Genomic DNA, 16,016 nt, shown 5'->3' on the forward strand with positions numbered 1-16,016 from the left:
TTTCGGCCGAGGCGGCTCCTTCTCCTTGTTCGGGCAGGTTTCGGCGGTCGTCGTCTCCGGAGTACTAGCTGCCACCGTTCGATGTTTCATGTTTGATTGGTTTTGTCTGTTTGTTACACCTGTTCATTGTTAAGTGTTCATTTGGCACCCTATTTAGTTCTCTTGTGTTTGGTCAGGTGTTGTGTGTAATTGTTCGATGTCACGTGTAGATGTTGGTCCGCTGTTCTGTACTCTCTGTATTTTCGTTTTGTTTGAGAGAGTCCTGCACGTTGTGCGCATTTACTTTGGACAGTCCAGTGTGCGCTTGTTTCGCCTGTGGCCTGTTGCCGTGTTGGCTTGTACTGTCGGACTTCACTAAAGACATCTGTTTTTTGAATCTCTGTGTCCTGCGTGTGATTCCACGTTCCCTCTACACTCAACCCTGACACGTTTAAGAAAATTCCACATGTGAAATTCTCACTTTCACATGTGGAATTTCATTTTTGTGGAATCCACATTTGCAGTTTCATATGTGAAAACTTTTCTCACATGTGCAATTGCAATTCCACATGTGAAAGGGAGATTTTCACACGTGGAAGTTTATCACATATGAAACAGCAAATTAGATTTTTACACGTGATTGTCCCCCCCACACACATACACTCCCCAGATAGCATATGAACACCTCATAAGCCATGGAATTTTCTTTTTGAATTACAGGAAATTAGGTTTTGAAATGCTACATTTTCTCTCAGCCTCATGGCAAAATGCTCATGGCAAAATGTGTAGAATAGCAGGAGGGGCTAGCAAAACTGTGCTACACCACTGGGTTGAAATTCTGTTATTTTCCTCACATTTGAAAAGATGGTTAACATGTTGCACTAGCAATGTTTCCACCGGTGGAATTAGGTTGACCACATCTAAAAAGCCCAAATGCGGGACAAGGGAACAATTTTGCGGGACATTCGCGGAACACTGGTCAGAATACATTTTTGGGGGAAGGTTAATGGATCACATTCAAATGGTGACATGTTTCTGCTGTATGAAGGCCACTGCCTGCTAAAGGGACAATCCTTAGTTGCTACATCCATTTTTTAACTTATTAATTAATAAAATGTACCCATTGATTCTTGAAGAATATAACAGATAAATGCCTCATGAGCTTAGTTCAACTGTCATATCCCATCAGAACCCAAAATATAAGCTTGTTTTACTCCAATGTCTGTAAACAAAGTACCACTAAAAACATGGTTAAAACTATAATTTGATATAATGGATGGTCAGTCCTTGCATCCATAGCATAGTCTATAGATTTGAGAGTGGTTGCATTTCTCTAGCCCCATCCCTTAGAGCTTTACTGAAACTGTAGCAGGAAGAACCCTTTGTTAATGTTTCAATTAAGGATGGTCACTTTAAACAACTTTAATAGAGTAATAGTTGTATTATATGGTGCAATCCTCTAGTGAGTGAGTTACTTTTGTGACATTAATATCAAGCAAAAGTTACGAAGTCGAGAACAAAATTCTTAGAATTGCAAACAAAAATAATGATATATTTTTTAAATAACGCGATTAAATAAACTCCTCCCTCTTTCCTGCAATTTTCCTATCTTTGGTTATGTTACCCTGGCCGTTGCTTTCTCTGCCTTTTTTCCAGTTGAAAGTTTTGGTACCTTCATTCCAGCAACATAGCACCTTGCATCCCACTGCTGGTTTACCACTGAAGCTAAACAAGGTTGGTCCCTGGATGGGAGACCAGATGTGGCTGGAAGTGGTGAAAATAAGCATGTGAAAAATAAACGTGTAGGCAAGAAATGTCAAGTGGGGATTTTTTTCACGAAGGAAAAACATGTGAAACTTCACACATATCCTAAAACAACGTTTCTGACTCGTGAAAATTGCAACAACAAAACAAATCTGAAAACCACATGTTTTTTTAATGCGATTTTTCAATGTTTTTTTGTAAGGGATACATTATTCTTTCCATTTCTGTCATCAGAGTTGTGTACTGTTCCTCTCTGTTTGGCCTGTAAGAACAGCCAAGCTTAGCCCAGAGAGATGTATGTGACAGAGTCTGGAGACAATGCAGTATGCAACAGTGATTTGGACATTTGTAGTACTAATGTGATCTCATACAGTAGTTATTTCATTAGGTGTAGTGAGTACAGTACAGCATATGAAGAATGGAGTTGAAAGGCATGGATGCCCCATAACTCTATAAATCAATGCAATTGCATTTCTGTATGGATTGAATGCAGTAAACTGCTAAGGATGAACATGTCTGAAATGTAATCATCATTAATCAATCATCATTTACATGCAGTTACAAAATCCCATAAAGACGATGAAAAATAACTGGAATAAAGGTGAGAATCATCATCATCATCCTCACCATCCGTCGTTGTATCATGAAATCCCCAAATCGCCAATGCTAGAGCTGTGTTATGGCTGATCAGCCTCTGAGAGTTCAACCTGTATTGTCTTGGTAAATGGATGACTTTGACATTTCCTCCAGTGAGTAAATGTGTTCTGGTGTAGGAACAGGGAGGGGAGAGTGAAGGGATAGTTGCATAAAAATGTAATAAGCATTATTTTATTTTCCCATTAGCTCTGACTAAGAGTGATTTAACACAGAGACGCTTGAGAGAGGGAGACCAAGTATTGTTCTTAATATGTACCTGGTCTCTGATCCTGTTAAGAGTGTGTATTCTGCTAACGTGCAACTTATGAGTGTATGCACATAATGCCCTAATGGGAAAATCAGTTAATATATTTTTTATATTTTTATTTTTTTGGGGGGGTAGATCAGCTTAATATTGCAGATAGATTGTAACATCCATCAATGTAATTGTTTGCATCACTTCCAATCCCCCATGTTTTTTATATATATACTCCCCTTTATTACTTTTCAACCCCACCATCCTTTCCCTACTTGGTGTAAATTAGTGAACAACAATGCCCAGGCCTCTACTTCCAGCCTATACTTACTATCTACACCTTATGGACACAGTCAATTTTACAATAATTCTATTTTATTTGTTTTTGCTCCTGAACTTCTTCTGCTCTCAACCTCTCCGATCATTTTCATGATGTCCACCCGGTTTTCTTCTATATGCCATATCTTTCTAACTGTGCTCTTTCCCAAAAGCTCCCAACATACAACCTATATACTTATTATGGACACAGTATGCTTACATTATTAGTTATCTTGTTATTATTTGTTGTTATTTGTTATTAGTCCCATCCTTCAACTCCATTCAACACCTCCCATCTATCTCTTAACACCATCCATATAGGATTTCTATTTGCCATATATATTTCAACCGTACTGTGATGTTTTACAAAAGTTCTGAACCTTTCTATTCTAATTGCTTCTACAGATTGTGAATTAAAAATAAACATTTTTGCTAAAAGTATTATTATATTATTGATCGATTTGCTATGACTTTTCAGATCACCCAGTAATGCTATCTGCAAGGTTAGCTCCAGGTAAATATTGCAATCCTTTAGCCATTCCTGGATCTGTGTCCAAAAACAAGTTACAAATGGACAGAACCAAAACAAATGATCTAATGATTCTGTCTCTTCACAGCAAAATCTGCAGAGCTGGGAAGATTGTATCCCCCATATAAATAACATTCTATTGGTAGCAATAATTTTATATATTAATTTAAATTGAAAGATTCTAATTTTTGAATCCGGTGTCGTTTTGCGTGTCAGTTCATAAACACTATGACATGGGATCGGTACGTCAAAAATCTCTTCCCAAATATTTTGCAATCTATATGGGACGGCTGTCAATCCTTTGGTCCTTAAGTGAAACTGATATACTTTTTTATTTATCACAGTTTTCCTTAAAATCAGTTAATATTACTCACATGAGGAGAATGCCTTGGACCATCAACTCACATGCACAGCACAGAGACTCATGGTTGATTCCACATACACGTTTTATTTGCATCGTAGGATTGAAAAATGAACGGCCACACTGTACGTGCCTGAGTATTCCTGAGGGCAGACCGGATCTGGCAGGTACAGAGTCTTTACAGGTGGAGCCAATACAAAGAACAACCAGAAAATAACAAAGAAGTGAATCAAAACACTGCATTGTGAATCTAGCAACCAGCTGCCCTCTGTGACTGGTTACAGCGTTGAGGATATGCTGATTAAGCAAGGGGCTCACTATTCCTCACTAACCCTGATGAGTGTTCATTTGTTACCAGTGTGTTACCAGGGTGGTAGAGAGGGGCCACATTATACTGCACCAGTAGGATTAAAACAGACAGCCATCACATCTATGATGGGTGTATTATTTTAATCTAATTGCATATTGTTGTTAATCATGTTTACCAGTCACTGACAGCTATGAAAACCCAGTATGGGATTAGCTAGTCGTCTCAAGGCCAGCATCTCTTTATCTCAAGGCCTGTCTCACTTGGTTCCCATGGGCTACACTGACAGAGTCCATCTGTGCACAAATCTGTCCCCACCTGACCATACCTGAGTGGCGTTCTCTAGGCCCAACACCTCCCTATCAACAAGTAGCTGCCGCTGCCCTTTGCATCTACGCTACCATTTTAAATGTTTCAGTATTCATCCCCCTTGGCGTTTTACCTATTTTGTTGCATTACAACCTGTAATTTAAATGGATTTTTATTTGGATTTAATGTAATGGACATACACAAAATAGTCCAAATTGGTGAAGTAAAATGAAAAAAAATAATAACGGAAAAGTGGTGCGTGCATATGTATCACCCCCTTTGCTATGAATCCCCTAAATAAGATATGGTGCAACCAATTACCTTCAGAAGTCACATAATTAGTTAAATAAAATCCACCTTTGTGCACGATGCATGATCTGTCACGTGATCTCAGTATATATACACCTGTTCTGAAAGGCCCCAGAGTCTGCAACACCACTACTAAGCAAGGGGCACCACCAAGCAAGCGGCACCATGAAGACCAAGGAGCCTTTCAAACAGGTCAGGGACAAAGTTGTGGAGAAGTACAGATCAGGGTTGGGTTATAAAAAAATATCAGAAACTTTGAACATCCCATGGAGCACCATTAAATCCATTATAAAAAATGGAACGAATATGGCACCACAACAAACCTGCCAAGAGAGGGCCGCCCACTAAAACTCACAGACCAGGCAAGGAGGGCATTAATCAGAGAGGCAACAAAGAGACCAAAGAAGCATGGTGGTGGCAGCATCATGCTGTGGGGATGTTTTTCATCGGCAGGGACTGGGAAACTGGTCAGAATTGAAGGATGGCGCTAAATACAGGGAAATTCTTGAGGGAAACCTATTTCAGTCTTCCAGAGATTTGAGACTGGGACGGAGGTTCACCTTCCAGCAGGACAATGACTCTAAGCATACTGCTAAAGCAACACTCGAGTGGTTTAAGGGGAAACATTTCAATGTCTTGTAATGGCCTAGTCAAAGCCCAGACCTCAGTCCAATTGAGAATCTGTGGTATGACTTAAAGATTGCTGTACATCAGCAGAACCTGCGGAACTCATCCAACTTGAAGGAGCTGGAGCAGTTTTGCCTTGAAGAATGGGCAAAAATCCCAGTGGCTAGATGTGCCAAGCTTATAGAGACATACCCCAAGAGACTTGCAGCTGTAATTGCTGCAAAATGTGGCTCTACAAAGTATTGACTTTGGGGGTTGAATAGTTATGCACGCTCAAGTTTTCAGTTTTTTGTCTTATTTCTTGTTTTCTTATTTCTTATTTTGCATCTTGAAAGTGGTAGGCATGTTGTGTAAATCAAATTATACAAACCCCCCAAAAAATCAATTTTAATTCCAGGTGGTAAGGCAACAAAATAGGAAAAATGCCAAGGGGGGTGAATACTTTCGCAAACCACTGTACACGTAGATGGTTTCACCTTTTAGCGATTATTCTGAATTGTCATTATTTTTAGGAATCCAAGTACTGCTGCCTCACTGTCATGGGAATATATTGTATGGGAAACAGACTGCCAAGCAGTACAATGCACATTGGCCAGATCATCCCCACAAACCACCGCAGATTGAACAAGCAAAAAAAATTACATATCATAACATTTTCTATGTGGGCGTCTTTTTAATTTCTTAATTTCTTTGTGTTTCTTATATCTCTCAATACATATGTGTCTCTGAAAAGCATGTACTGTCATATATTACTGTCATATATTACTGTCATATACTTAAATGTAGGTTCTATTGTAGACACTCCTCTTCATCATTCTTCTCTGAGCTCAGCTGATGACTTTGTGCTTATTATCACCCAACGCTCTGTGCAAATTAAACAACAATACAGTAGTTTCATCAAAATTAAACAATTATTTCGAGCATTTATGAAAACTAATGTGGCACCACAAGTCCATCAACTCACAATGTAAAATTACAAATAAAAGAGACAACTTTAATGTCAGATTTTGGCTTGCATAGCAAAGCAAAACAAGAGAAAAACTGAAAATACAAAACCTATTTACAAGAAATGCAACTCCTTTCACTTTCATGAGTCAATAGCTTAACTATAGTGATTTTTCTTCATTAATGTGGAGTGAATTACTGTACATCATGTGACATGAAACAGGAGGGGCAAGTGACATACAGAATATTATGTTGAAAGGAGGGATGAAAGCAACACTGTAAAAAGAACACTGTGAGACGTGTCTGTGTGTCTGTACATCACATTTACAGCTCTCTCTTTTCTCTTCCTGACATCTCTCCATCCTCCGTCCTGTAGCATTTGGAGAGAGGAAATCTCATTGCACTTATAGACAGGCAGCACTGGAGGGTCCGACTCATCACAAAGACTCTGCAAGAGGAAGACACAGAGATCCGAAACCAAAGTGTCAATCTCAGGTGATCATTTATCACAAATTCCTCACTTACTGTACAGTTCATAAACAAATTACCATTGTGGAATTATTAGTAAGGAGACGCTAGATACGTACATCGTTCTCCATAGTTCTGCTCGGTGCTGTTGGGAGGCGGGTGGCCATTGTAGCTGTTGTGTGGGTGGTCAGTGCCAGCCCCAGCCCTGTGGCGTGCCCTGCCCAGGGTGCCCATGTTGGAGGGTGTGCCGCTCCAGGAAGCCATGTGCTGCCGCTCCAGCGTGGAGACCATACACTCCTCAGGGGGGTCTGAGCCTCCGGCCAACCATGAACCATGCAGCCTGGCCCCCACACTGTGGACCGGCTCTGGGGCAGGAGAGGCCACTGAGGAGAGAGGATGACAAGATCAGATTAATACTGTCATTAACCTTTGGGGTAATACACAGTCTTTGTAATCAAGGATGGACCAGTGCGTCATATCGTAGGGATCAGTATGGCTATAAAGGTCTTTAAAAACCACAGTCAACAAAGAAAGCTCCCATCCACCTTCCCCGTCTCTCTTTCCCCATCTCTCACTCTGTCCTCTCCCCCCTCACCCCATGTCTTACCATCTGTGGGGGTGTCTCTCCGTCTGGGCAGTGTCCCAACAATTTCTGCCCGGGGTTTGCATCCAGTGTGTGTGGCCCTCTGGTGACCGAGGCTCTGTGTGCCCAGACCACTGCTCTCTGTGGAGCCTGAGCTGCCTGGTCGACCCCGCTGGGAGTAGCCTTTACCTACAGGGGGTGATGGAGAGAGCACGGGTATAGAGAATTAGAGAGATGCACAACATAGATAATCAGTTTAGATTAGCAATCAATTACTTTTTATCACAACCTTTACACTGATACGCTATATATTAGAAAGTAAAAAAATTAACAAGTTTGAAAAAAAAACTATTTTGTAAATCAAATTAACTGAGGAGAGGAAGAGAGGAGAGGCGGGGGGGAATCACTGCAAGAAACTTTCCTAGATAAGACTGTTGGTGTGGGTACTATGGATAAACTACTCTCACATCTTGACAATTCAAGGTAAAGGATAAGATGTGGTTATAATTACTGGCTCCCATCCTAAATGCATTGGCCTTTTCTCTGTCTGTGTGTGTTGGCTCTCTGGGGGAGAGGAGACAGAGGAGAGACCTTTGTAGAGATAAGCTGATCTAGCATAGCCTTCTCCCCACAGAGGCAACACAGCAGATTACTGCACACCACCTACTTTATCACAGACACAGCACATATATCAGCAGACAGTCCCCTGTGTCTCAGCTAGCATGCCTAATGTTCCATCATCTCCCAGAAAACTGACTAGGACTGAACTGTGGTCTCACTCTCCCCCACAACACAGACTAGGGGTCTACAAAATAACATCAATCTTGCCCTCTGCATCTGAAGTCACCTCACCTTGTGCCTTCTCCCCAACTCATTCTCTCACTCTCCTCATAGTTTTAGATGTCAGACGCTCTTGTGTGTCATTAGGTTTTAGAACATTATAGAGACTGAAAGAAGAAGTGTTTAGACAATATGGTCATACACTTGAAATGTGGTCCTCTGTAGCTCAGCTGGTAGAGCACGGCGCTTGTAACGCCAAGGTAGTGGGTTCGATCCCCGGGACCACCCATACACAAAAATGTATGCACGCATAACTGTAAGTCGCTTTGGATAAAAGCGTCTGCTAAATGGCATATTATTATTATTATTATTATAGATGTCAGTGAGAGTTTGAAAAAAAAAGCCCAAATGAGATGTCACAGAGAAAGATAGCTTCCATCTGAAATCAAATAACTAGCTAGTTCAATGTTTCTGTTCTTTCATGGAGATCGTTTTCACTAATGTGTGCACACCAGATTGCACAAACTCTTTCCTTTCTTTCCCTTTTATATAATGTTTTTTTCAAATTAATGAGTCTGAATATCACATTATGAAACCATCAGTCTTGAGTATGACATGGTATGGTTGAGGAAATTGGAAATCAAAAAGCTGTCAGTCAAAACTGCATAATGTGCAAGGCATTTAGTCTCTATAAGTGGTGACTGAATAAAACCATTGCTATTGCCAATTTACTCACTGCTCCCAAATCTTTGACATCCTGCTCGACAAAAAAACACATGAAAAAATCACATGTGAAAAAAAACATGTGGTTTTCATAAATGTGTGAACACATTTATGTATTTTTCACATTTATTTTTAACCACTTCCAGCTATATCTGGTCTTCCATCCAGGGACTGACCAATACCCACCCTGCTTAGCTTCAGAGACAAACCAGCAGTGGGACGCAAGGTGCTATGTTGCTGGAATGAATGTGCCAAAACTTTCAAAGGCAGCGAAAGCAAAGGCCAGGGTAACATAACCAAAGATAGGGAAAATTGCACAAAAGAGGGGGGCGTTTTATTTAATCGCATTATCATAACAAATGTTTCACAGATTATAATTTTTTGCATCCATTTAAAATTAATTTGTTCTCGCATTTCAAAATTATTTCCTTGCAATATTTTGTTTTGCCATTAATAATTTGTGGTTTATGTTTTGCTTTCAATATCATTATTTTTGTTTGCAATACTAATAATTTTGTTCTCGACTTCAGAAGTTTTGCTTGATATTAATGGCACAAAAGTAATAATAACACTATTACTCTATTAAAGTTGTTTAAAGTGGCAATCCTTAATTGTAACACAGTTTCAGTAAAATGCAACCAGTCTCAAATACATAGACTACGCTAAGGATGCAACTACTGACCATCCATGATATCAAAATTACGGTGGTTGTTTAGATTTACTTTGTCTACAGTAAATCAAGCTTATATTTTGGGTTCTGATGGGGTTTGACAGATTAACTAAACTCATGAGGCATTTATTCGTTATTTCACATGTGAACTTGCAATTCCACATCTGAAAGTGAGATTTTCACATGTAGAGTTTTCTTACAAATTGGATTTTCACTTTCAAATGTGGAATTGCAAATATTCATGTGAAAAACGATAAAATTTGGAAGTTTTTCACATATAAACCTGCAAATTAGATTTTCACGTGATTGATTTTCATATATGAACTTGAAATTCCATTTGTGAAAGTGAGATTTTCACATGTGAAACTGCAATTAACATGTGAGGTGAAAACGTGCTATTCTCCTCACATGTGAAAAGGTGGTGTTAACATGTGAACCAAATTTAGTACATGTGGAAATATGGTGTGAAATTTAAGCTCAACATGTGAAAACAACTATTCACATGTGAAACTGCAAATTTGACATGTGTTTTCTTTGTAAGGGTGCACTGTGAAGAGACGGCAAGAGGGGCATGATCTGAGTGTGTGTGTGTGTGTGTGTGTGTGTGTGTGTGTGTGTGTGTGTGTGTGTGTGTGTGTGTGTGTGTGCGTGTGCGTGTGTGTCTCACCTGAGCCCTCCAGGTTGTCCATGCTGAGTCCAGCAGTGTAGTCAAAGCCACAGAGCTGACGTGACACTCCGTAGCCTTCATCCTCCTCTTCTTCCTCACACTGGAGGTTGGTCCCCAGGTCAGACCCCAGCGTGCTAGACACATAGCCCATCGGAGGGACAGGGGCCTTGGGCGGTTGTGGGCTGCCCTTCATATGCCTGTATAGAACATGAGGGAACATGTTATGTCACTGAGACTGGACACTGAGCAGTAGATAAAGACACAAACAGACAGGACGTAAATGCTGAAACACAAGTCCCTGAACAACCAAATGCCAGAGTGCAGTACTAGGGCCTCGTTCAGTATGGGTGAGTGTTTGTGTGGGAGATTGAATTCATTATTTTCTCTTCACATCCATGTGCACATTCATTCCGCGACGCTCGTGTTAGCACTAACACAATGGACTGGTAATTGTCTGGGTGAAGGGAGAAGAATGGCGGGCTGGGCAGGGTTGTCAGTAACGTGTCTGTTATCTCCCCCACCGCTGTCCCCTCTGATGCCTCGCCCCTCTACGGAGGAGTAATTAGCAGCTCTTCTTCCTGTTGTCAGAGCAGCACGCTAGGCCAAACTCCATCATTACCCCCTCAACACATGTTCCTACTGACATGACACGTTTCCCAATGCCTGTTAGAGGTGTAATCAATGAAGGGATGTTTTTATCGCTCACATGCAACATGAAACCAGGGGTTAGGATGACATACCTAAATACCACACCAATATGAAACAGTCAACAAGACTATTGGCTATTGATATGCAAAAGCGTCCAGCTCAATTCTAGAGAATGACACCTCATTCATTCACAGTGCAAAGCAGAAATTGCCAGGTGAATGTCTCATGATTGAAATATCATAAGCAATTTAGACAAGTCAAACAAGTACCGGTGGCAATTCAAAAGAACACAAAGTACAGTACTTATCTTTTCATTTCACTGTGGAAAGTGGATACATAATTCATCCTAACCATGCAGCAAGGTCAATTGTTGTGTCATATCATGTCTTATGGATACATAGAAAGGAGTCTCTCTCGCCAGACTCGGGGTGCTCCGCACACTTCACAGCGGCTTTGAGAAGAGACTACATAGAAAGTTGTGAGGTATAGCCCAAAGGAAGAAAAAAATACACTGACAGATCCACAGTAAGTTCTCGCCTCCTCACCACGTCTGTTTGGCCACTTCATACTGGTAGGCTCTGGTCAGCTCATCCAGGTGGGCCTGCAGCATGGACTGCATCTCTTCGTGGTGGGTGGAACTTAGGGAGGAGGAAGACGGTTGGCTGTAGGGAGCTGCTGCCGGGGAGGAGGCCACTCCCCTGAGGGGCGGGGTGGGCACTCGCTCCTCCTCTAGATCATCGTCCAATCCTTGGTGGAGGTAGGTCTGGACAGGAATGGGCGGGGCCCAGCTGTCACTGTCATACCTACAATATGTAGGGAACGAGAATGTGAGTAATTCAGGCTAAAACCTAAAACCTTATACTGTGGACGTGTGTGTCTATGGCTGTGTTTACACAGGCAGCCCAATTCTGATATTTATTACCACTAATTGGTCTTTTGACCAATCAGATCAGCTCTGAAAAATATCTGATGTGATTGGTCAAAAGACCAATTAGTGGAAAAAATATCCTAATTGTGCTGCCTGTGCAGATGCAGCTTATGGTGCTTAGAATTCGATGTAAGTGTGTTACTGCTAGTGCACAGTGACTTGCTCTCAGTGTTATCCACTGGTTACGAGACAAAGATTAGCCAACAGACAAATCCGATTATTTTTTTACTGGTTTGTATTTTGCCAGACCATTAAACACACTGTTATCTGATGTTCTATCAATCAGCAGAGGGAGAGAGGGAATTACACAGATTGTCTGCAGTTTGTAATTACAAAGTGACTGGCAGGAATGGGGTGCTGAGATCAAATGACAAGATCTAACCACATGCTGTTTTGTTATAAGTGGTGGTGAACCAGCCAAAGCTGCTTGAGACTGCCTGCAAGATATGTATGCATATGTGCACACCCCAAGGGTTTAGGCAGAAATACACTGAGTGTACAAAACATTAGGAACATGACATAGACCTACCTGATGAATTCCCTATGATCCCTTATTGATGTCACCTGTTGAATCCACTTTAATCAGTGTAGATGAAGGGGAGGAGACAGGTTAAATAAGTATTTTTAAGCCTTGAGCCAATTGAGCCATGGATTGTGTATGTGCGCCATTCAGAGGGTGAATGGGCAAGAAAAAATATTTAAGTGCCTTTGAATTAGGTATGGTAGTAGGTGCCAGGCGCACCGGTTTGAGTGTGTCAAGAACTGCAATGCTGCTGGGTTTTTCACGCTCAACAGTTTCCCGTGTGTATCAAGAATGGTCCACCACCCACAACTGTCAAGTTGTGTGAGCATGGGCCAGCATCACTGTCGAACACTTTCAACACCTTGTAGAGTCCATGCCCCAACGGATTGAGGCTGTTCTGAGGGCAAAAGGGGGGTGCAACTCAATATTAGGAAGGTGTTCCTAATGTTTTGTATGCTCAGTATATCTCAACTTCCTCAGATTCCCAAGGAAAGTATGATAATATGATAATTTTGAAATCTTACATTTGTCCTTGCACAGCAACAGTCCTAACCTCATTATATTACCCCCAATATCTAGGGCAAGGTTTTTCCACTGCCCTCTTTCCAAAAAACGCCTGTGACAAAAACAGTGTATTTTTCTTGCAATACCAAGCAGAGTAATGAAGATGGCTGTTTCCTCAGTATGACAAGTGCAGGCACCAGGAGCTCAATCAGCACTGGCGCACTACCCCCTCTAACAGCCTGCTGCTAGTCTGTGCTTAGCCCTCTCCTTTAGTACACATACACACACATGCGCACACACACGCACACACAGCTAGAGATAGAGGAGAGTTCCAGGAGAGTCAGAAAGCGACGCTGGTTACAGCCAATTAGGAGAGGGTTTTCTTTGCTCTCAGTGGCTCACTGACAGACCTCAGATCCCCAGTAGACAAGAAAGGCTACATGTGCTCCTTGCTATTATTTCACTTCCGGTGTAGCATCATGATAGGATGTTTATAGGTACATGTATCAAAATACTATTTATGGTATTTCAATGCCTATCAAATACATTTTAAAGTACGTTTTTTTTGTGTGTTAAAAAACCCCCACAATAGTTATATACAGTAATAGTAATGTACAGTAGTAATATTGGAATGGATTTGGATATACACTTGGAATGTATTGGCATGTAGTATTACACAACGTATTTTCAAATACAAAAATAAATACTCCCATGCATTTGAACCCAGGTCTGCTTGGTATTTGAAATAATGTATTTAGAAATACTTTAAGTAATTATTTGAAATAGAAGTAGTTGATTCGGGCCACATTATTTGAACATACTCAAATACACAGAAAACAAGTATTTAAATAACAAATAATCAAACACATGTATTTGAACCAAGGTCTGGTATATCTACACGTGTGTGGAGACAGAGAGCATATTATCTTACCCTCCTCCATGGTTCTCTAGGGGGTAGTGGTCCACCTCGGTGCCTGGCAGAGGGTGCATGGGTGGGGGAGGCAGGGGCATGTTGACCCAACAGGACCCATTGGATTTGGAGGTCTTCGACCCACCCTTCGACTTCTTTTTCTTGCCGCCCTTTCCACCTGAGGAGGGAGAGAGAGAAAGAGAAAGAGAGAGAGAGAGAGGGAAGATAGTTGATCTTATCAGCCCGGTCTTTGCCTCACAATGTAGAGATATCCCTACAGCCCCCAAGCTGTGGGTTTTAATGAGCTGATACTATTTCCCACCCCATGGGGTTCAAACACACACACACACACACACACACACACACACACACACACACACACACTGCCGCTTGCAAAGCTATTTTATCATCTCCCTCTCTTTCTCCCCCACCTGGCTCTCATTATTTCTCTCTTCTCAGTGTGCTGACGGAGCACTAAGACTTTTCCTCTATGTTGACATATTGTGACCTTGGGACTTGGGACTATTGTGATTCTTGGGACTATTCTATTTGCACAAAGCATAGTTCTGAGATATTGAGCATCAAAGTTTTCACATCCCAGATATCAGAACTGTTTTGTAGTAAATGTTGCTTTCACAACCCATTAAGATCCTCACCTTAAAAGGTACCTAAAATGAAGAGTATCAAACTCCTGTGACATTTTTAAATCAGTTTTTTTAGGGGGGTGCAATTGCAGAAAGAACATTATGGCTCTGAAATGTAAATCTGGGTTCAGCCAAAAGGTTCTATCTGACACTTCTGAATTAGTAGACATGTTCCGTTTTTAAGAAAACTGTAGCTATTTGAATACATCATTGATAGAATAACACTATTTTATCAAGATAGAACACCATCAAATACATGAAGAAATATATTATGATAATCAGACGAATTACTGTCATCACTGAACAACGATGTAACAACATAATTTACTTTTTGAGTCATTTAGCAGACGCTCTTATCCAGAGCGACTTACAGTTAGTGAGTGCATACATTTTTTCATACCGGTCCCACGTGGGAATCGAACCCACAACCCTAGCGTTGCAAGCGCCATGCTCTACCAACGGAGCTACACGGGATTACTTAAAGACTTCTGACAGTTTTATTTTGCTTGAGTGCCATTATTGCTGGCTAGACTAAACCATACTTAGAGTGAGATGGCAAAGACGTGTTCTGATTGGTTCGTCTGTATATGTTCAGGCTTGTGATTGGATTGCAGATAGAACCTTATAGTGCCAAGTTCAAATGAGTTTATGCAGATAAGACTTTCTAGTTTTTCATTTTTTCACTTAAAATGTACTTTTAAATAACTTCACAGATATTTTAAGAACCATCTAAAGACCAATTATATGACTAACTAATTTTTTACAAAAATGTCAGATATAAGCTTGTAGGCCCAAAGTCTCGATTTCTTAAAGAGGCACTGAGACCTGGGGCCCGGAGCTGCAGGCTGGCTCCCTCCCTCTGTCCATTCCCTCTCTTCCTCTTCCTCTCTGTTCCTTATCTCTCTCAGTTAACCAGCACTCAGCTGAGCATACAGCCCAAAACACGCAGGAGAATGGCCGGCTGACCGACCAACAGACAGACTGACTGAGACTCTCCCTACAACACGGCTCTGCTCGGCAAAGCCAAGCTAATTGAATATCCACGGGTCAAAACACAAAGGAATCCCTGCCTCGGCTAATCAAATTAATCCAAATAAATATGCCTTCATTTTCTGACATTTCTGGGGTAGAAAACTCCTGAGGCTGAGGAGTAAAAATTGACATGAAGAGAGGAGCGATTAACCACTATATCCTCAGGGTCCATTTACAATGAAAATGTAAATATAACATCCCCCTCATCCCCCTCTCTCTGCTTCCCCCTTTCTCTCTCCCTCTCTAACTTGTTGTTTGTGCTCTCCCTGTCTGCTCTCTCTACTGAACTCAACATTCAACTCTCTTTTCTAATCAATCCACCGAAAATACATCTCTTCATCTATTGTTTCCAGCACTGGCCTAACGCAGTTTCTCTGGACCCTCCCGGCAAGGTCGGAGTTCGCCACCCCACCAAATAAAAAATCGAATGCGTCAGCCAGACAGCTACTCACAAAGTCTAGACTACCGATCGCTGTCCATGTCACTGAAGTTGCGATATGTCTATGCGGCTGCCTATCGAATCGATGATAGGCTTTCTGTGGTGCCAGGGCATGTAGCATATAGCTTTGCTTTAGCTAATGGAGAAATGTTTAATG

General features: G+C 41.2%; 1 protein-coding gene across 7 annotated transcripts in view; it reads right to left on the bottom strand.

Moving 5' to 3' along the window:
* Nucleotides 1-6,399: 6,399 nt before the first annotated feature.
* LOC121579892 (roundabout homolog 2-like) overlaps nt 6,400-16,016 on the bottom strand; it is a 169,799-nt gene continuing 160,182 nt past the window's right edge. For all 7 annotated transcript variants that reach the window (XM_041894851.2, XM_041894849.2, XM_041894850.2 and 4 more), the window contains 6 exons: nt 13,766-13,922; nt 11,425-11,682; nt 10,232-10,428; nt 7,416-7,580; nt 6,928-7,191; nt 6,400-6,788 (listed from right to left, as the gene is read on the bottom strand). In XM_041894851.2, coding sequence (XP_041750785.2) covers nt 6,787-6,788; nt 6,928-7,191; nt 7,416-7,580; nt 10,232-10,428; nt 11,425-11,682; nt 13,766-13,922 — 1,043 coding nt within the window. In that variant the 3' untranslated portion in view covers nt 6,400-6,786. The remainder of the gene's footprint in view (nt 6,789-6,927; nt 7,192-7,415; nt 7,581-10,231; nt 10,429-11,424; nt 11,683-13,765; nt 13,923-16,016) is intronic.

This window comes from Coregonus clupeaformis, chromosome 13, assembly GCF_020615455.1.
Source record: "Coregonus clupeaformis isolate EN_2021a chromosome 13, ASM2061545v1, whole genome shotgun sequence".
Lineage (NCBI taxonomy): Eukaryota > Metazoa > Chordata > Actinopteri > Salmoniformes > Salmonidae > Coregonus > Coregonus clupeaformis.